Raw genomic sequence first — 20,389 nt, forward strand, 5'->3', positions numbered from 1 at the left:
TGAAAAAAAAAGTATTGAAAGTAATTACCAATTTAATTTATCCTCATAATTGCAGTGGGTACAAAATCTTTCATTGTTAGGAATTTGACTATCTTCCAGAAACAATTGCTAATTTGTGATTAGCACAACGAAATTTGCATAAAATTTTCTTCTGTGAATCATTCAAGTGTTATTTAAAAAAATGAAGCTCCTGCTTGAAAATTCGATTGTTCAAACATTGGGAATTTTCTTCTACATCAGTACGCCACTCTTGTTAACAATGTCATTTAATCTTGTGCTAAACTTTTGAAGCCAGCTAGGGCAGAGGGCGAGATTTGATGCTTGATTGTTCCAACTTTCCATGAAACCAGGTTGTCACACATCTTTTCGTATTTCTTATATTATCTAATGACCCACGACATAGAATTCTCATGCTTCACAGATAAAACATAGTGAAAATTGTACAAAACATGTGCTATATATCTTTGACATATACTGTGAACAAGCCTAAATAATACCTTTCTTTAGGTATCTTATACCCATGTAATTTGAAGTTCGTTAAAGCAATCCTAGCAGTTCCGTACAATAACCAGAAAAGAAAGTGTCGATTTGGGCGAGGTCTTCAAAACCCAAAATTACACTGTCGTATAGCAAATTAGGCATGATTAATGTTCAAATAGCTCTATAGTTTTACTTCAATTAGAAGGAGAAAGGGTGAAATTTTACTTTTCATCGAGTACAACGCTCTTCTGGCTTAAGATACTTGTTTGTTTATGGCTTTCTTGAAATCATTATTATGGTTGAACGTATAATTAGACATAATCATCGCAGACACAAATGTCATCATCCCGATAAGGAAGGTAGGAGCTGCTTTAACGTTCCCATGGGAAAATAAATTATCATAGACATAGCAGTATTAACGGTAAGATGCCACAAGTGGCCAAAATCAGATAGAGGATCAAGAGCTATGTGGAGTTCATTAGTATTTTCAGCAAACACATTCGTAGCATCTGCATACAGTAATGTGAATAGATCAACAAACACGTTCTCTTCTTTGGTAGAACAAGTTTCATTGATACCTGACGAAAGAGAATCAATGCTCGGGTATCTCTGTGACAAAAATCATCAAATGACGAAAAGTCGTTCAGATACAACGAAAATGATATAAGTGATAAATTCTCGCCTTGTTTTACACCTATGTTGCTGTAACAAAAAAAAAAAAAAAACTGATATGGAATTATTACATGAAACGCAAGATTTCGGGTTTCTATAATTTCCGTGATCAAACAATTTCAACCACAGTGATGATCTATCAACCACATCGAATGTTTTTGTTTGGGTTTTTTTGTCCACAAAAGCTGTAAACACCCTTTTTCCTTCTCTTTAAATAAAAGTCAAGAATGGCATGTAATGAAAATTTATGGTTCATACCCGCATCGAAAACAGCTTGTTCCTTTCCTAGCAGGCCTTGTGATTCTATGAATAAGGTTACTCTATAATGGGGTGTTATGCTATGGTTGCTTATTATGTGCATAATCATTATGACGTCACAATGATACGCTTAGATTCTTGCGCACCGCACACCACACATCATACGCGCAAAATATTGTGACACACTTCATTAAAATTTGTTGTAGAGGACTGATCGCTTCCTTTCATGCTATATAAAATATGCACACAGTGCGATTATGCTTATATTGTGCATGTGTAAGTGCGTGCGTGTATAACTTACACATAAAGGCTTCGTTTATTTATCTTTTCTGCTTAGCAGTAATAAAGATAAGAATACTTCTTCCAAAATTGACCCGACAGGAAAATATTATTATCATCTATAGACTTGAAGATCAGTTTAAAGTTTTATATCATTTTGTGATGGTTCTACTATACAAGTATTTCAATCAATTTTATTTTTCAGTGTTTCAGTGTGGTTGTTCCATGTCAGGGAAATTTTGATAAGGGCGATTGGGTTTGGTGCAAAGGGACGATACTCATCAAACTTGTTTCGAGGCCAAGTTACATGAATTGAGGACAAATCTAAGCGGTTACGACTAGAATGTATGCAAGTGACGTGTAGAAATCGAGCCACCTAAATTCATCCAAGAACATTTACCTGGCGTATATGGGTAGCACAGACGAGCATACCTGTGATATTGAACCGAATTCCCCCCTAATGCGTTTCATAAAGGCATTTAGAAATTTACATTAAACTTTAAACACTTTCAGTCGTACTGATGTATAGTGTTAAAGGGCCTAATTGCGTTTTACATTTCCCTTTTTATCGCCCACTATGGAGTTCTTACACCCTTGACATTCATTTTGCATCATAACATTTGTGAAATGATGGATTTATTAGGAATGATTTTCCATCTCTTGATCGAGATACACAATCTGATATTGGTATTGTTAGATGCCTATGGATTCTACAGACAACTTCCCCAATCAGGCCTCGTTGAACGAAATTCCATTGCTCATGCGGCGGTGATAATCCATAATTTGTCAGGCAAAACATGGCATCTTCACAATTTTATACAGCCTTAGAAAAAGATGATATGAAGAATCATCATTTCATTCAACTGACGCCAACGGTATTGACTGTAAATAGTCTTTCCTATGTAGTGTGTTGGCGATCCATTTTCCAAGTGTAACTCGAGGGATTGAAATATGATGATTGAATTTTGCCAATTTATAACGAGTATCACACACTACGCTTCGAAAACAACTGCTGATCTAAAGTGCATTGTTCATGTGAATTCCGGAGTAGAAGGGATATAAAACTACTATATGTTGATGCTGGTGAGACTGCCTGCGTATTTTTTGTGTGCTTTATGTGTTTTCACTATAGATGCTATTTAGGCCTATTATCGCGAGAAGATGTCGCTCAGGCCATAACCTATATACTGATTATGATTGAGACATTTGGGATGACGTCATAGATACGACAATGATACTAATTTCGAAAATAGTGATATGAAATCTTAAGATTGTGAAAAAAAAAATATGATTAAGATTCTATGCGGTCTCAGGGGAATCAGCCCCCCCCCCCCCCCCAATCAAGCTGTTCAGTATAGAAACAACGCTATTGTCTGTGCACAGTATCTCGGTCCTGTTGCATAAAAAGGTGCAATCGACCATAAGTTAAAAAAAAAAGAATCAAACATAAGTCAGCTATCAGCCAATCAGAATTCAATGTTCAGCGACTTATGTTTGATTTTCTGACTGATGTTTGATCTCAACTTTTATGCAACAGGGCCCTGGTTATTAGATGCGTCTGCATGAAAAATACAATAGGATTTGCCCGTCTTCCAAACAAGGCTCAACAAACCTGGTGGTGTATTGGTATAGGGAAACAGCCGAGCTAAATACGCACAGCGGTGAATTCAGCAGATGCATGCAGATCCCTTCCCCCGTAATCTTTACGATGATCAAAATCATCAATATCGTTGTCATTAAAGAGGAATTTTAGTCAGGTCATTTCAGTTCAGTCCAGTTAGTCAAATAAGAGACAGTGAAATCTTGTGAGTACAACACTCGAGAATTTGATCAAATTGGATCAAAATTAGGGAAGTTATGAAATTGAGAAGTTTCGCTTATTTCTCCAAATAAGTTCATGTATATACAGTTGATATGAATATGCAAATAAGTGAGCTGATGATGTCATCACCTGACAATATTCCATTGATCGTGTAAAAAAAGAGCTGACGAAAATTCAAAGTTTCTTATTGTGATGTTATTATTATGATGTTATTTCTGGTTGAATAACTTCAAAATAATGAACAGTAATACAAACTGGGGCATGATTTGGGGCGGCGGGAGGTGACTGCAATTCTTTCGAACGGGTTTGAGAGCGTCCACTAGCTAGAAAGAAAGAAAAAAAAAAGAAAACTTCGAGAGACTTTGTGTTTTTCCACAAGTAGCTAATATCAAGCTGCAGCTGCCAGTATCATGCTTCTATTACATGTACCAGAGCACATCCTTCTTTATAATCACTTAAGATACCGTGCATTTATTTCCTGTTTTATATCCAAAATGTTTACGCAGGGAAAAATCAAGAACAAAAATTAACAGTCCTAAATGTGAAGGATTCAGAAGGAAAGGGTGTTCAGTCTCAAGACAAGTTGCATTTTGGAGAGAAACTCACCTTCGGCCACAACATTTGATTAGGTAATGATCAGATCTATGATATAACAGGCATTCCAAATTCAGAGACTCCAACTCTCCCGTTTTCGACGGGAGATCTCCCGCCGAATACCCATTTTTCAAAATCTCCCGTTCTCCCGTTTGAGATTTAACTTCTCCCGCCCTGGCTCAATGTCTCCCGTTGGATCGGATTTTTTACTTATTGCTATCGTATGTTGCAAAAATAAGCCTTAGATAGCACCAGAGAGCATCTATAAACCAAGGAACTTCGCGCTTCGCCCACATAAACTTGGAGTCTCCCGTTTGCTAGGGGTTTCAGGCGGGAGAATCTCCAGATCAGAAGGTGCTTCGGGTTGGAGTCTCTGCAAATTGTCACGTCAACGGATATTCCCTGATCTTTACAATTGTATTGCAGTACACTGTATATCTTGTGTGACACAGATCAATGTTATGCCAGGGAAGGCAGAACCGGGGTGTGGATGTGTGTACGGGGGGGGGGGGGGGGGGGGGGGGCAGGGATGCCAAGTTCAAAGAAATTTTATGAGTGAGATTTTCATGACTCGGCATCTCGGCATGCAAATGTGCACACGAGCGAGGGCGTGGGAGGGGTTTTTCTCCCCTGTGGCCTTTAATGGTGCGATCAGGTGCATACTTAAGTGACTATTTTTTACTTATTTTGAAAGACAAAAGGGGAAACATACCTTCGTCCTTCATTTGCAACTACCACTTTAATTTTTTGAGCTGTATGCTCATTATAATAGGCCCAAGTTGCAGACTTCGCCCGATGCGTGAGAAAAATGGGTGCCATGCGTGAGATCGTGAGATGGCCCCTAAATGCTTGAGTCTCACGCAGAATGCATGAGACTTGGTAGCTCTGGGGGGGAGGGGGGAGGTTTGGGGAGCCCCCCCCCCCCCCCCCCCAGCCTCCCCTCCTCCCTCCCCTCCCCCCCCCCCCCCCCCCCCCCCCCCCCCCATTTTACATACATACAAGAAAAGGTTCCGCGGCCCCCGTTGTCGTGGTGGAAGCCCCGGGGTGGAAGAAAGTCTCACCCATTACTCATGGGCGAGACTCTTGAAACAACAGCAGACATTCCGTGTCCGAAAGATGGCGCCGTTGCAGGCAACGTTCAAACCTTATTCAGTTTTCCACACTGTAATTACTATCATGGAGACAGAGAGAGACAAATCGGACGAACAGATTGGATGTTTCCATCAAATTCGGAATGTTAAATGAGAAAATTATGGAATGTTAAATTCGTCATGAGTCCAATAAGTCGTACATGTATTTGTATTGTTACTCCCGACCACTGTACAATGTAAACAATTTGCAGAGGTGATGACGTCATGACCTCACAAGTCTTATAATTCCAATGAACTGCTCACAAATCTCCACGAAATTCCCTTCTCGGCACGAACTCGGTATATAAGACATATCCTTCACATGTAATTATTGTGGTCTTGCAGTAACTTCGTTGGGGGAAAGAAAATGCAGTTGTCGAAATTATCAGCCAAAAACAATTAAGAGGATAACATTTTAGCCTGTGTATTACCAATGAGAAACTGGTGCGGTGACGACATACTAGTAATCGTCTCTTCCAATTGCGACCAATATACTGTTAGTTGAAAACATGTGCGACATTAAAATTCTAGATTTGTTTTTGTTCATTTAATATCTGATTTCGATGAAGTCTCTTTGCTATTCCCACGTCTGACTTTTCTCTATTACATGTACCTTATTGAAGTCAACTTGAGCATGGGGTGTCACCGAGGAAAATATAAACATGCTTACTGAAATGTCTAGACTGACTGGGTCGTTTTCAGGACCACACTCACGTCCAAGAAAAATACTTGGTGGATCGTGAAACCATCCACCACTAAAACAGATGGAATAGCGTATGTGCAGTACACATACAACGAACATTACAGGACAAGTTCACCTTCATATACATGTGAATGAAGAGAATGCAGCAATAATATGAATAGAACAAATTAGTGGACAATCCGACCAGAAGTTATACAGTTTTGAAGTTCCAGTGCCGTCATCACTGGATGAAAAGTCCACTACAATTTGTGATGTTACATGTGTAGAATGATAGAAAGGAAATATAAAGAAAATCTCACATATTCACTTTTATCGCATAATAAAAGAACACTTGACTTGCCTCTTTCAGAAGGCAAGGGGAATAATATTACCCTTAATATACATCACTGACATGTCAAAGAATGTGTACTTTTTCAAAAAGTGAAATTTTGTAAAATTCTCTTTAAATCTTCTTTACACTATATCATTCTATGCATGTGACATCATAAACTGTAGTTACTGTAGTCTTCTCATCCAGCAGTGACTGTGCAGAAACTGCAAAAATTCATACCTTCTGAATGGATTGATTGATTTTCCTCAAACTTTCACTGATGTGTTCTACATTTTACTAATATTGCTGCATTTACTCAATCCACATGTAAATGAAGGTGAACTTTCCCTATAATGCTGTCCTATTGTCTCACATCATGTCCAGTGCATATCTACCACCTCTTGGAGGCAATTTGTTAGTACATAGTATCATGTCTTCATTCACTTCAATAACTGAATAGAGAGTGACCTCAGGGAATAATTTTCCAACTCAAATTTGTTTAGCAATTTCAGCTGATGAACAATATTTCAAATGATATCCTGTACATTTCTATGGAAGAAAACTGCTACACAAAAGATAGTTTGTGTAGCAGTGGTGTAAAAATGCATAGCAAATTGCGATGCTATACCAGGAAAATTATTCCCTGGACCTGCTTGTAATGATGTTCATGCAATGTTACAATGCATTTATAGGTGTTCAAGTGCATGTTTGCACGGGTACCAGTCTGACACCCAACTCAGTTTTTAAAAAAAAACAGCTTAGAAACAATATCAATTTCATTTTTTCTTTTGGACATACTGTTTTAATACATGACAAAGCAGAAGACGGAGCAAATTCAACAGACAGATTATCATAAGTACTTCTATGATAAATTTGGTGACTTATTTGCTTAAGATACACAGGAATGTCACTGGACAAAGGATGCAGAGTATAACTCATACAGCACTCTTGAATTGATGCAGCTGATTTACCAGTAATGGATAAAGTGAAATGGTCTCTTCCATCACAGAATTTATTTGCAAAAACCAGGTGAGAGAACCACACATATGTGATTGCACAATGTACTGTGGACTCCTTGAAGCAGGTGAAATTTGCTTGCACGTTTTCCTTTACAGATTAACAAGTTACACAGAACAATGTGCGAGAGCATTTATAGAAAAAAAAAAGGACAGTACAAGAAACTGAGAATAGACAGAATGTGCAGTGGTTTTTTTTCAAGGAAATTAGAAAACTTACCAAAAAAAATGCACAAATACTGGAGCACAACAAACACATCCAGATTTACAACTTGTTTGAAGAATCACAATTTGTTGTCAGTATGGGTCAGATGGGGTCAGTGTCCACATATGTGAGGAAAAGGCATTCACCGACTTTCTGAATCAGTTGACCACCATTCATGGCACTGAATAGACTAGTCCACATTGAACACACAATGGCACACTCCACATTGTGAATTCAAACTGAACTATTAAACCATATTATGTACTAAATCAAGGAATGTAGAGGAGGTAATCCAGAGATAATGTGCTATCCGTTGTACATTATAGCTCTTCACCAATATACTAAAGTGTTCACTGATAACTTGTGATCTCTTGCATTTCATACAAGTGACGTTCCTAAAAGTTACTAATGATTCAACAGCAAAAGAAACATAGCATACTCATTACATGAATCACATGCATCTCCCTCATCATTAAAAACAAACAAAACATATCTATAGTTAGGTTTGCATTTACATCATTACATAACAAAATTGGCATGTTCCTCACTGCATTTCTACGAAAGATGACAGCAATGGATATGGCCTTGCTAACATGTCATGGCAGTGGATGGATCTAAAACACGGGAGAGAAAAACAAACAAACAAATATGATCAAGAGAAGAAAGAGAGCAAGGCAAATTGAAACTACCCTTGCAACCCTTGGTGAATGACTGCTTGGTCTGTTTAATACATTATTTGTGTAGATATCCCCACAAGCTTTGTACAAAAGAAAAAAGAAATCAATAAAGAGAGATGAATTCACATAAGTTCATCTATCTTGTCTGATCTCCTTTATGACATACTTGATACATCTTGATTAGCTTCATGAAATTATACCGTCTATTGACAGCAAGTGATATCTACATTTCACTCACAATACATGGAAGAATAAGTGCCTCTGATGTCATGTCAGTAGAATTACATGTATTACTAAGAGAACTTCTACTTCTCTACATCCAAAGTATAAAAATCATTTGGTTCCTTGTCTTAATCATATGCACTAGCTGACAGACAGGAAAAACAGCTTGAAATATAATGTCAGACTAGTGAGAAGTATAAAAATCTGACAAATACCTTATATGTTCTCTCACACTTTGTCAGTTTACCAAGTCAGTCACACATTTATTGAAAGTGAAACCACTTTAAAGGCATATAGACCCGGTGGTTAAGTCGAATGTGTACCCGGGCGCACGGTACAAATTTCCTACAGAAACCTATGCTATCGACTTCTCTTTAGCGTTTACGCTTAGACCCATTTACACGAGTCCGAAGAAGTCCGATCCACTGAAGTCAGTGGTCCGATCACAGTTCGGTTCACGATTCAGCTGATAATGACAGCTTTAGCAAACTTCTTCTGTGACATCATACTAAGAAGCGCGCACCCTGGCATCACTACAGACTGCGTGATGCGCAGAAGACAACGAAGGCAACGTTACCTAGCAACACCTACGCGCTTTACTCTGGATGACAGCTCAACTTCGGCAATCTTCGTATCAATGCTAACAGTGATTAGCAGTATCATCCAACAGCGCCCCCGCAACCACTTGGTCTATGTGCCTTTAACAAAGACAAGTACAACCATGGCTGTCAAGTATAAGTGCAGTGTATTTGCACAAGAAGACATGAAACTCTCATTGCATTCACAGATGCGATTTCAATATTTTCTTTGTCGCACAAAATCACAGACACATGTGCTAACATTCATTACAAGAATGGGTAAACAAGTTTATTATTAAATGCATATCATTTTTATAACACAAACTTAACATTTCTCTTCAGGTTGATAATCTCTCCCTCTGGTTTATGCTTCTTGAGTAGAAATGCCAAACAAAGAACAACTGAGCAAGAGAGAAAAACGTAATGATATCTCTGAAATGATTTGCATCTCTGAAACTTCTTCCATTATTACTATCTCCATATTAAACATGAACATGTGAGAGCAGCTCCATCAGCAACAACTGCAGCAACAACCTGTGTTCACATAGCTCAGATAATGACTTTTGCCATGATAGCAGTTGTGGCTGGAACCAACAGATATAAGAAGAGAAGATCAAGCATTGCAGGCTTAATCTCCCTAACTATTCAAAAGCATCATCTCAAATCATGCAATTTTGATATCCTGCCATACCATTAATTACAAGATTCATTCAACTCCGCATAAGTCGATCTAGACGGGACTGTGGTAAACGTATCGACTTAAGGCAATGTTTGACTTCTGTGAGTACAGAGGAATAACAGACATGAGGCTATGAATGCAAATTAGGATTTTTTACTTTTGACTTAGGCGATTACTCAAAATATGGACCATTGACTTACGTGGAGTTGTTCACATACACTGAAAGTCATCTGGTCATTACTGAATCATTATTTCAACATTACTTCAACCTTGTGTTTACACCTTTAGAGTCCTACACAGAAAGGCTGGTCGCTATATATGACACATTGCCTCTCTTAAGCTGTAATATTGGACAAACATGGTTATGCCGGCTTTACTTCAAGGAACAAAATAAAATGCTTTAAAATGTTTTCATTGTGTTAAACACAGAATAATCCAAAATAAAACAGGACACATGATTTGGGAAGTACTGTTCTGATTACAATTATATTGTTGGAGCAATATGTCAATGCAATAATATTTGGTTGGAAAGACATCAGAGAAATGTTTTGGGGTTTTTGCCTCCAGGAAACTGCCACAAGAGAAATCTGGCCTTTAATTCCTGTAGGAGTATGTGAAGCTCTAACATTCATTGAGAGTAATGGAGCATAATCATGTAGTGGCAAAACCCATTGCTGCTGTGCATGTACTGGATGACACTCTTTTGATTCTCTCTGGTAAACACCACAAACACACACACACACGCACATACATGTACACAATTATACAATAAATATGAAAATCATGACAACCCTTGCAAAATTAGAAATGTTGGCTGGACGTTTCTACTGCACTCCTGCAAAGATGCAGGATGCAATTTAACAAAAATCACATTTTAATTGCATTATTGGGATGTATTTGTCTAATTACTCTGAACTACATAGGAGAAAAAAGAGAAACTAGAAGTCCCATTTTCTTGGCATTATGGGGAAGTAGAATCCATGTTAATCAATCATTCAGTGAATCAAGCTCCAGCCTGAGGATGCCTGAGCGGAAACATGGGGCATTGATGGCAACAACTCCTTGCACACTGCAGAACTGCAGAGAATTTCTGTGTCTACGAGCTGCTTTCATCTACCAAGGCCATACTGAGCCACTGTCCAAGGTGGGCACAGATATGAACTCATTACTTAAGAATCTGACTCGAGTACGCCAACATTCAAAGCATTTTTTTTTTCTTGTAAAAACTCTTTCAGTAACTGTCATATTGAACTCATACACTACAATGTATATGCGCAAGGTTCAGGGAAACCTTTTTGATATATTTGCGATTACACAAGATGGAATTTTAATAAAATACAAATTATTTGTTCAGAGAATGGAAAAATTCTGCATGCATTTATATCAGTTCAAAAATTTCCCCTGTAAGATCTATGTTGGCCATTAGCTACACTTTGCGATTTGGTTATCATGAAAAAAACAACAACAACTATCTTCAGACTTCTCTTAATGCACATATAGAAAAAAATGAAAGTTGCTTGTTGCATTTTTCTCAACAGATTCACGGAAATGAAGACAAAAAATTACAATACAAAAAGAATGGAAAAAAAAAGACACTTTCTTGTCAAACACTGCAGTCACACTTTCAGGTTCAATTAATAGGCTCCTGTACAACGTCAAGTTTACAAGACAAAAAAAAAAAAAAAAAAAAAAATTGAGAATGAATGTATTGAAAAAGGCCCCAGCATCCTTGTTGGAGAGGCAAACAAACGGGAAAAGAAGAAGACAGAACAGCTGCACATCTCACTGTTGGGTTGCTGCCTCACGTTCCTTTAGTAATGTCACTGCATTCGTGTATTCTTCAGTCTCTGCTAGCTCCTGCTCTTGATCCTGTACATATGAAAATAAAAGACAGCTAAATTAATAAAAACATGTTTTAAGTCATCAATTCATATCTCTTTCACACTTCAACACCCCTATTACTAAGCTGAGTATGATATTCAATTTGTTTGTCTGTGTTTTGAGAGCGGAAACCGACCTCAATCTTGACATTGTAGTCACTCTGACAGCATGTAACCTGAATGGCTACACATACGGTATACATTTGTATAAGAACGTGTAAGCATAATGTGCCATTCACATCAAAACTGGTCCCTCAAATACAGGCTCTTCGGCTATCTACAAGGCTCTATGAGCTTACAAGTACATGATTTCTTTATGCAGTAGCATTGAGTATTAGGCCTATCCATAAACTAAGCATATCACTGCATGTATGTGTGTAGTGTGCCACATCATGCTGCTACACATACTGCAATATGGTGTGAAAAACATACACCATTATTCTGACACTTTCACTCAACAGATCCTTGCCTCTTAGCATCTTCAAATGCCAATATAATTTATAGCGCACTTGAAATATTTGTGAATGATATCTGAGAAAATGCATGAACTCATATTCTGTTGTTGTTGTTTTTTTGCCTTTAAACCATGAACTTCAAAAATACACATTTGAATTTCCTTCCTTCTTGTAAAATCTATTCAGTTAATTGCTAACTTATTCTAGAGCCATGCATCTAAGAAAGAGGCAACAGCCAGAACTTCAGTGTTTTTTCAATCACTTGAGTCTATTCATGAAGCAATTACGAATTGTCTTGACTTTTGATCCCTAGCCATCATGAACTATAGCCCTCAAATCTAATCAGCAAATTATCTTACCAAACAACATACAGTAACCGTTAGGATTGATTACTTCATAATTATGCAGTGCTCCTTGAATCACGGTCAAATTTTATTACACTTTGCTACAATTTCACTCCTGATCACTGTGTGCACAGTGAACATGCACACACACTATCAAATTCAAACATGGATGGTCCCACATACCAGGAGACTATGTCCAACTCAATTAGTCTGTGGCACGTCAAAGAGCTTGTTGTTTTAATTTTTGATGCAAGGATTCTGATTTCATGGAATATCAGTTGAAAGCCTATCCACATGACTCCACCAATCACAGTAGGAGACATGTTAAAATGTCTCCTGTTGCACTTGGTATGGTTGAACACATACTGATTACATGTATTATGAATATTTCATTATGTATTCCCTGTCTTTTGAACAAATGAAATGTGTGAGTCAGCACTGGCTTATGAAACCTAAGACTGCACACAATGCACTTACAATCAAATTTTTAAGGTCAGTGTATGCTGTTCTTATCCTTCGTTCACAGTCGGGGATCATCATCTTTGACTCTTGTAGAACTTCAATCTGTGAAAGAAAGAAAAAAATATATCAGACAATCAGACAAGAGATAGGGTCTCACGGTCACCTGAGTATCGCAAGTTCACCTGCGATGTATTTTTGCAGACTTTAACTAGTATCTGAGAACACAGCAAACTTGGGGGGGGGGGGGGGGGGTGTTGGGAGCTGCTTTAAGGTCCTCCACAGGGACACGGTGTAAATTTGTATATTCTATCACACCGGCAAAAATATACCTGCAAAGTATTTAGAAAATTTGACAATAAACATATGCAGTTTAAAAAAAAAAAGTACAAATGTAAAAACTGACCTCCAATTTGGTGTATGCCCAAGCCCGTGATGTACCATAAATAATCTTGGAAGTGCATTTGTGGAAAATATTGTGCCCTTTTTCACGAAGATATACGTGTACATGTGTATTCTACACCAACACCTGTGAAGTTTGGTGAAAATTTGACTATGCATTTTCAAGAAGATGAAAATTTGAAAATTGGGCCCAAATTTGAAATCCCCTCACCCTGGATGTGTCACAAACAAACTTGAAACTATAGTCACCAATTTACTAACTCATAGCACTACCGATTCCTCAATTTAAGTTTTTTTCATTCCCTTCCCAAGGGATGATACCTGCCAAGTTTGGTAAAAAGCCATCATGAGGTTTCAAAGAAGATGAAAATATAAAAAAATGTACACACAATGGACAACAGATGCCAGATGAAGATTGATAAGAATTTACCTCAATATGGCTCAGGTGATTTAAAAATAGAATAGTGGTAGTGAGTGTAAATTAAAACAGAAACAAAACAAAACAGCCCATCAAAACAAATGGATACACTGATTGATATTGGTGGCTGCAATACACGTACGGTTGTGTTTCATGAATGATGCTGTGGCCATCTTTTCATTTTGCTCGATTACACTTGGTGTAATGATAATATCCATGTAAGTACCAGGTAATACACGTAATGATTTATGGCATTCTATGGGACAAGAGAAAATGATTTTGTAGGCAATACTTGTAGGTATCTAAAAGTGATTCTAGAATGATTTTATCTTGAGTTTTCTTAGCATAACATACATGCCAGATATGACCACTCACCTGCTTTTTAACGTCATGTTCATCCTTTCCTTCAGTTTTCATTTTTTCCACTTTTTTCTCCTGATCCTCTGCTTCTTTCTCGTACATTGTCTTCTCCTTCATTAATCTGAGCAAAGATTAAAGATCAAAGTTCACCTTTCAAGCAGAATCCACCAGCAATCTTATTACTTAGCAGTTATTGATGTGATATAAATAAATCAAGATTTTTGCTCAGGTTTGTAGAAAGAAAAAGTTAAATCTTATCTACATCTTGGTGAAAGGGTGATGAACCACACCTTTACCATCGGAGTCAAAACTTATAGCACATTACATGGAACAAATCACAAAGTAAATGGGATATTAGAATGACGGCAGTATTGATGGCTCAGGTGTTACGTATATAAACCTCTTGAAAAGGATAAAGACCAAGTGTAGTTGCAAATTCGACAGTTCCATACGCATCTTTTATACAACCCTATGTACACGTATTTTCTATCGTAGCGATACAGTCATTTACTAATTACATTGTACTTGAATCACTCACTGCCTTATAAGATTACATAATGATTATCCGTAAAGGGACTGTACAGTACCTGTTGAGGTGAGGATTCAGCTTAAAGTAACATCTTGCGAGATATTTAGAAACCACTCTATGTAGTGTTAAAGAGCATACAATTCCAAGGGGAGTCCAAAGTTTATTTGATGAAAATCAGTTTGGAATGACTGAGATATCTTAAAACAAGGAAAAATGAAGAGATCCTAATAAAAGTTGTGGCCTATCAATTTTATTAGGATCGCCTTTTTTGGATATCTCAGCCACTTCAAGGCCAATTTTTATCAAATAAACATTGAATCCTTCTTGAAATTACATGCTCTTTCATATTTCACAAGAGGTTTCTCATTATCTCACACAAAAAAATAAAAAATTATAAACCTGAATCCTCACCTCAACCAGTACTGTACAGTCCCTTATATACCATACTTTCTCAAGAAATGATGATCTTGGACAGGTCAAGTAACACTGCCTACTCATTTCAGTCACTATCAGAGAAAGATCAACTGAAGCTCCTTCATGTAATCATGTTTGTGCTCTTATGTGAGCATGTATGGTGTGCAATACAAAAGAAGAAAGGAATCTAAATTTATTGCACTGTTTCCCAATCCTGACAGTCAAAGTCAACTTTTTTATCTATACCAACCCAGTTTTGACCAAAGCATCGAAAGGTCAATTTGATACTGTAACTTGCCTAAAAAGCAATTAAAATTCAAGGAAATATCAATTCATGGTACACATTGTATGTTTTATAACATTGCACACTGACAATTCCTACAAACATTGCTATGCGTACAAGACTAAAGGAGGACAATAACAGTGGCATATATGTCACTGTGATGTCATCACATTGTGGCAAATGCATATTGTTAAGTCCTACAAGACAGAGTGGTATATTGTCTTTCAATAATTTTGAGATAGAAGCCACTCTACATCAATAGAGTCACATGGATTTCAAGTCTATCTCCACAGATTCATTCATGTTTGGGTCGCATCAAATAAAACCAGACAAATTTATATACAACCTATTGCAGATGTCTGGTGGTATCTAAACTTATAGCACTTTCTTGGAATTACCTTTCTAATAGTTTGCTACATTATGTGTACTGCCTGTCAGGTGAATATGCAAATCTATTCATCGTTATCTTAATCAATTCTTCCATCTCTGAATGAAGCCGCTACGCTTGGTAGCCATAGAGTGTGTCATTGGCAGAATATAAAACTCTACTCACAGAATTAACTTTTGATACACTTCTTTAGGAGATGAGATACAATTTTCTTTTCTTTTTTTTTTTTGTTTCACTTGAAAGAAAAGCACTGCATGTATTCTGAATCTGACAGACTGATGATCTGTGATTCAATGTATCTTAACAATCTGATTTATATGACGATATAATGAACATAGTACAATACCTAAAGACACATGCTCATTGATGCTGTACATAATTCATACTCAAGACAAGAAGAGAACACAGCATGGTGTGCTGCATGTATATGCTGCATACTGCATACAGCATGTGTCTATAACTGTGACCAGCCTGAACGCAAAGTGTGTTCGGGCTGCGGATGTAAGGACTTAGTGCCTCATACATGGTGGATTTGCCCGTGAAATTCAACATCAAAACTTGATTTATTTTAAATGTGAATATGTATAGATGTAGTTTAATTATTGACAACTTATGCCATGCAAAATTTGGTTCCTCTAATAGTCCCTTTCTGTTCGAATGGATGATTTTTCTCGATTCCATAAATCGTAAACCCGTCCATAGTATAATAACTGATCCACTTGAACCTGTGCGCATATTGCACCAGTGCACAGGTTCCAAATCCTTTGAGTTGCTGTTAAAACCACAGTCCTCCATGCAGCACCATGAATGGGAAATGACAATATGTCTTGACCAGAACACAAGTTCGTAACAATAGCACCTACAGTAATCATCCGCTTCAGACAGGGTGCCTATTTGCATTGCGGCAGGGGCAGTTTTTTATTCATTGATAAAACAGCTAAAGAGCGTCAAGTGTGCTCATTCCCACTTTAGAAGGCATTGAAAGTTTTATATTTTAGACTCTTATTCTCAAAAGAAGAGAAAAATCAGTGCAATTTTGCATAATGGTAACTTTTTTTTAATAACAATCGCATGGTTACCAATACTACTAGTGTGACCCGTGAGCTCATGCAATTCATGGACTGAAAGGTAATTTAAAAAAAATGAAGTGACCAATAATAGATAGCTAGCCGTTGTGGCCAATTGTGAATTAGATTTAGGCCTAGGCATAAGTACACTATGACTGGATCTGGATGTGTACGATGCAGGGCCCTAAATGGGCATAATGCATCAGATGAGAGAGGGTGCAAGGATAATTAGAAATTTCTATCAATTGCCTTTTTTAATGAGTCTATTGACGGCGAGTTGATAGTGGCATCACTCAGGTGGTTCCACTCGATGATGGTAGATAAGCAGAATGAGTTCTTGAATTGTTCTGTTCGTGCTCTTATTTGGTTAAAGCACCGACTATAGTATTACAATTTGAATTTGTTGACTCGCGAGAGAATCTAACATAATGAAAATTAGGCAACTAGGCCTACCATTTAATCATTAGTATAATAGGTGTCCAACACATTGACACTGTCCATTGAAATCGACAACCCTCTATAGCATTGGGTGATTTCAAGTTCGGTGCTAGTGCCAGTGCTAGTGCTAGCCGCCGAATAACAGCGTTAAATCGAGCTCCAACACCGACGGTCAGATTAACGAGGCGATACCGATTAAAATTATCGATCACCAGCACTAGGTGTTGGAATCACCACAGCACCGCGAGCTCTGCGGGAATTGCGCGACGAAAAAAGTGATTGCGCGTGATTACAGTCAAATATTAAAAGATGTAGCCAAAATTGCTTAGTTTTAGGGACATAGTGGGGAAGAAATATTAAAATGCCACAAATTTCATCCACTCCCCAAAATACAACTATCTTAATTTTGCTCCCAGGCTCAGATTTATGAAGCCATGTCGAGAGTGTTCGTGTACGTTACGTGGGCGACCACTGCATTAGCATAGACTTTGCACGTAAAACGTGCATCTATTATGGACGTGAATATGAGTCTCGCACGGCAACGCTAACACCAGCACCGAACTTGAAATGACGAAAATGTTAATCCCTAGGGGCTAGTGTTAGTCAATGGCGAAAAAGCACGTAAATCGCTAACACAATCGGCGGAGCTCGGTTCAGCAGACGACATTCAACACCGAGCCAAGCACCAGCAACCGGAAATACGTCATAATTTTTAGGTCAACTCCCAACACCGACGTGATTTCAAGTTCGGTTTTATCGCCGGTGCTAGTGCTGAGATAGCACTAGCACTAGCACTAGCACCGAACTTGAAATCACCCATTGAGTGTAAAGAACAAACTTCCATGCATGCGACTACGTGCAGTGGTTTTTGCATTCTTCACAGGGGACTTGAAGATGTCCAAATATTACTGAAAAACCTGAAAATCAACGGCAAAACAATTATCCCCTAGATTATAAATGCATGCAGGAAAAGCATTATGTGCATTTAACACATATTGCCAATAGAGGGTAGGGGTGTATTGGTTTCAAAATATGGCGCAACTGAGTGGGTCAAAATACAATTGTAAGAGCCCATGCGTTCGAAGCAGTTATCTTGATGTACTGCAAATCGCATTTTCAATGCGCACCTTGTAAATTCAGAGTATTTTCTAATACATGAGAGTCAAATTTAGTATTCAGGCACATTGTGAGATATTTTAAGTACGGTATACATCTATCGATAGAAAAACATTAGGGCTTTGATGTGTTCTTGGACACCCAAATAGCACTAGAACCTACTGTACTATAGACTTACTAAGTAGACTCTAGCTAACTATTATATTCCACATACTAAGAATCTTGCTATAGGATTGGTCAAGAGCTGATCACATGATAAAGCGTAATTTTGCCCATCACATCACCTGAGAAGAACTAGGTCACTTGATAGTACACAGTGCAACGCACTTTCCCTTCAGTGTCGCGCGATGCGCGCAGCAAATTCATTGTTTTGTCATCTATAAAGACAGCTGTTTGTTTTGCTGATCTCTGGCAGTCCATACAGTCTTAACGCGAGATGAGTACGCGCGAAACAAAAGTGCGTTGCACTGTGGACTATCATTTAACTACTACTGTACTAGGTCACTTGATAGTACACAGTGCAACGCACTTTCAGTTCAGTGCCGACCAGTGCGCGTAGCAAATTCATTGTTTTGTCATCTGCGCGCACACGTAGCCTATATACCTAAAGACAGCTAAAACGGATTCAGATGTGGAATAAAATGAGAATTTCTACGACCCTTGATGTGGAATATCAAGCAAATAATGAACTTTTAGTTTCAGGCAATGAGACAAACTATCACTTCTTTGGCGATCTGAATGTGTACGCTATCTTTCCTCAGCTGCGCTTCGGAAAGATAGCTACATCCAGATCGCCTCGGAAGTGATAGTTTGTCCCATCACCTTCACCAACGTTGATTATTTGCTTACTGATGGTAGACCTCTAACGTTACTACAAGTCGCAAATGTTAGAACTCCCAGAAGTTAGAACCCGTTAACCCATCTTTAGACAGACAGTGTGATATCGACTAGGTCTAGATGATTAGAAGGCCAGGCCATGACAGCTGATGTCTGAAGATATACTGACTTACTGTAATACAATATACACCCTATTAGATGATGATCAATGAAGCAAATTTGAATCTTTTGGCCCTAACATGCACATGGTTGGGTTGATACCGTATTACACTAGCACAGTAAATTTACAGTGGTTAGCAGACGAGTCACGACACTCCCATAGTCCCACCTGTGGGCAAATTTGTTTCTTGCACACTAATAGAGAGACGGCCGTACAAATTGCTGATAAAACTGATAACGGTAGACCCTACTGGTTCTGATCCTAAGTAAGAGTTGATTGACAGCAAAATTAGTTTAGCTTACTATTAACAAGCATGTAATTAACTGTCGTTAGCTTCATGACCGCATAGAAGCCCCCTAAAGGCCTAAGCCCTATTTAAATTATGGGTTCCCCGTTAGAATCTATCCACACCACCACAGCTCCTGATCAGGATCCTTCCCATTTCAAGGACACAACTGACAGCCCGGCCGCGCCCGGCCCGGTTGTTCGGTTGCACACTAGAATACTCACCTCTTTAGCACACCGGTCTTAATTTTGATGTTTCGAACTCTTGGATCTGCACTTGCCATTTTCTTATTAATTAGACGGTAGTTTATAGCCTCTGATTTACTGAATTAGTGAAGATAACTGTCCTTCCACTTGTCTCAGCTAACGTCTTTTTTCCGCGTGAGTGTGTAAACGAGCAATCCTGCTATAGGAAGCCCTAATTGTGGCGCTAAAATCGCCCACAACTAGTCACCACTCCGCACACAACCCTGGATCTATATTTGTACCTGGGGAATTCAGTGGTTTGAACTTAAATTTTATCACAGTACTGTAAAGCGTCATAATATCAAATCCCAGTTTCATCAAAGGTCCTACACACTACTACGATCTATATTACCTGGGGAATAATAAATTCAGTGGTTTAAACTTTAAAGGACAAGTCCACCTTCATATACATAAGGATTGAGAGAATGCAGCAACATTAGCAGAACACATCAGTGAAAGTTTGAGGAAAATTGGACAATCCGTTCAAAAGTTACGAATTATCTTAAGTATCTGCGCAGTCACTGCTGGAAGAGAAGACTACTACAGTGTATGATGTCACGCGCGTACAACTATATATGGAAAATGAAAAGAGAATTTCACAAAACTTTACTTTTTGAATAAAGAGCACAGTTCTTCGACTTGTTACTGACGTACATGTTAAGGATAATATTATTCCCCCTGCC

General features: G+C 38.1%; 1 protein-coding gene across 1 annotated transcript; it reads right to left on the reverse strand.

Annotated features, from left to right (window-relative positions):
* Positions 1-7,130: 7,130 nt before the first annotated feature.
* On the reverse strand, positions 7,131-19,849 carry LOC139736035 (tubulin-specific chaperone A-like). Its single transcript, XM_071646780.1, has 4 exons — positions 19,686-19,849; positions 13,959-14,064; positions 12,782-12,868; positions 7,131-11,494 (listed from the first exon to the last, which is right to left on the reverse strand). The coding sequence occupies exons 1-4, from the start codon at positions 19,742-19,744 to the stop codon at positions 11,408-11,410; spliced, it is 339 nt and encodes a 112-aa protein (XP_071502881.1). The 5' UTR covers positions 19,745-19,849; the 3' UTR covers positions 7,131-11,407.
* Between the last annotated feature and the right edge of the window lie 540 nt (positions 19,850-20,389).

This window comes from Diadema antillarum, unplaced genomic scaffold (assembly GCF_040938485.1).
Source record: "Diadema antillarum isolate AM-2024a unplaced genomic scaffold, OU_Dant_1.0 seq00000620_RagTag, whole genome shotgun sequence".
NCBI lineage: Eukaryota > Metazoa > Echinodermata > Echinoidea > Diadematoida > Diadematidae > Diadema > Diadema antillarum.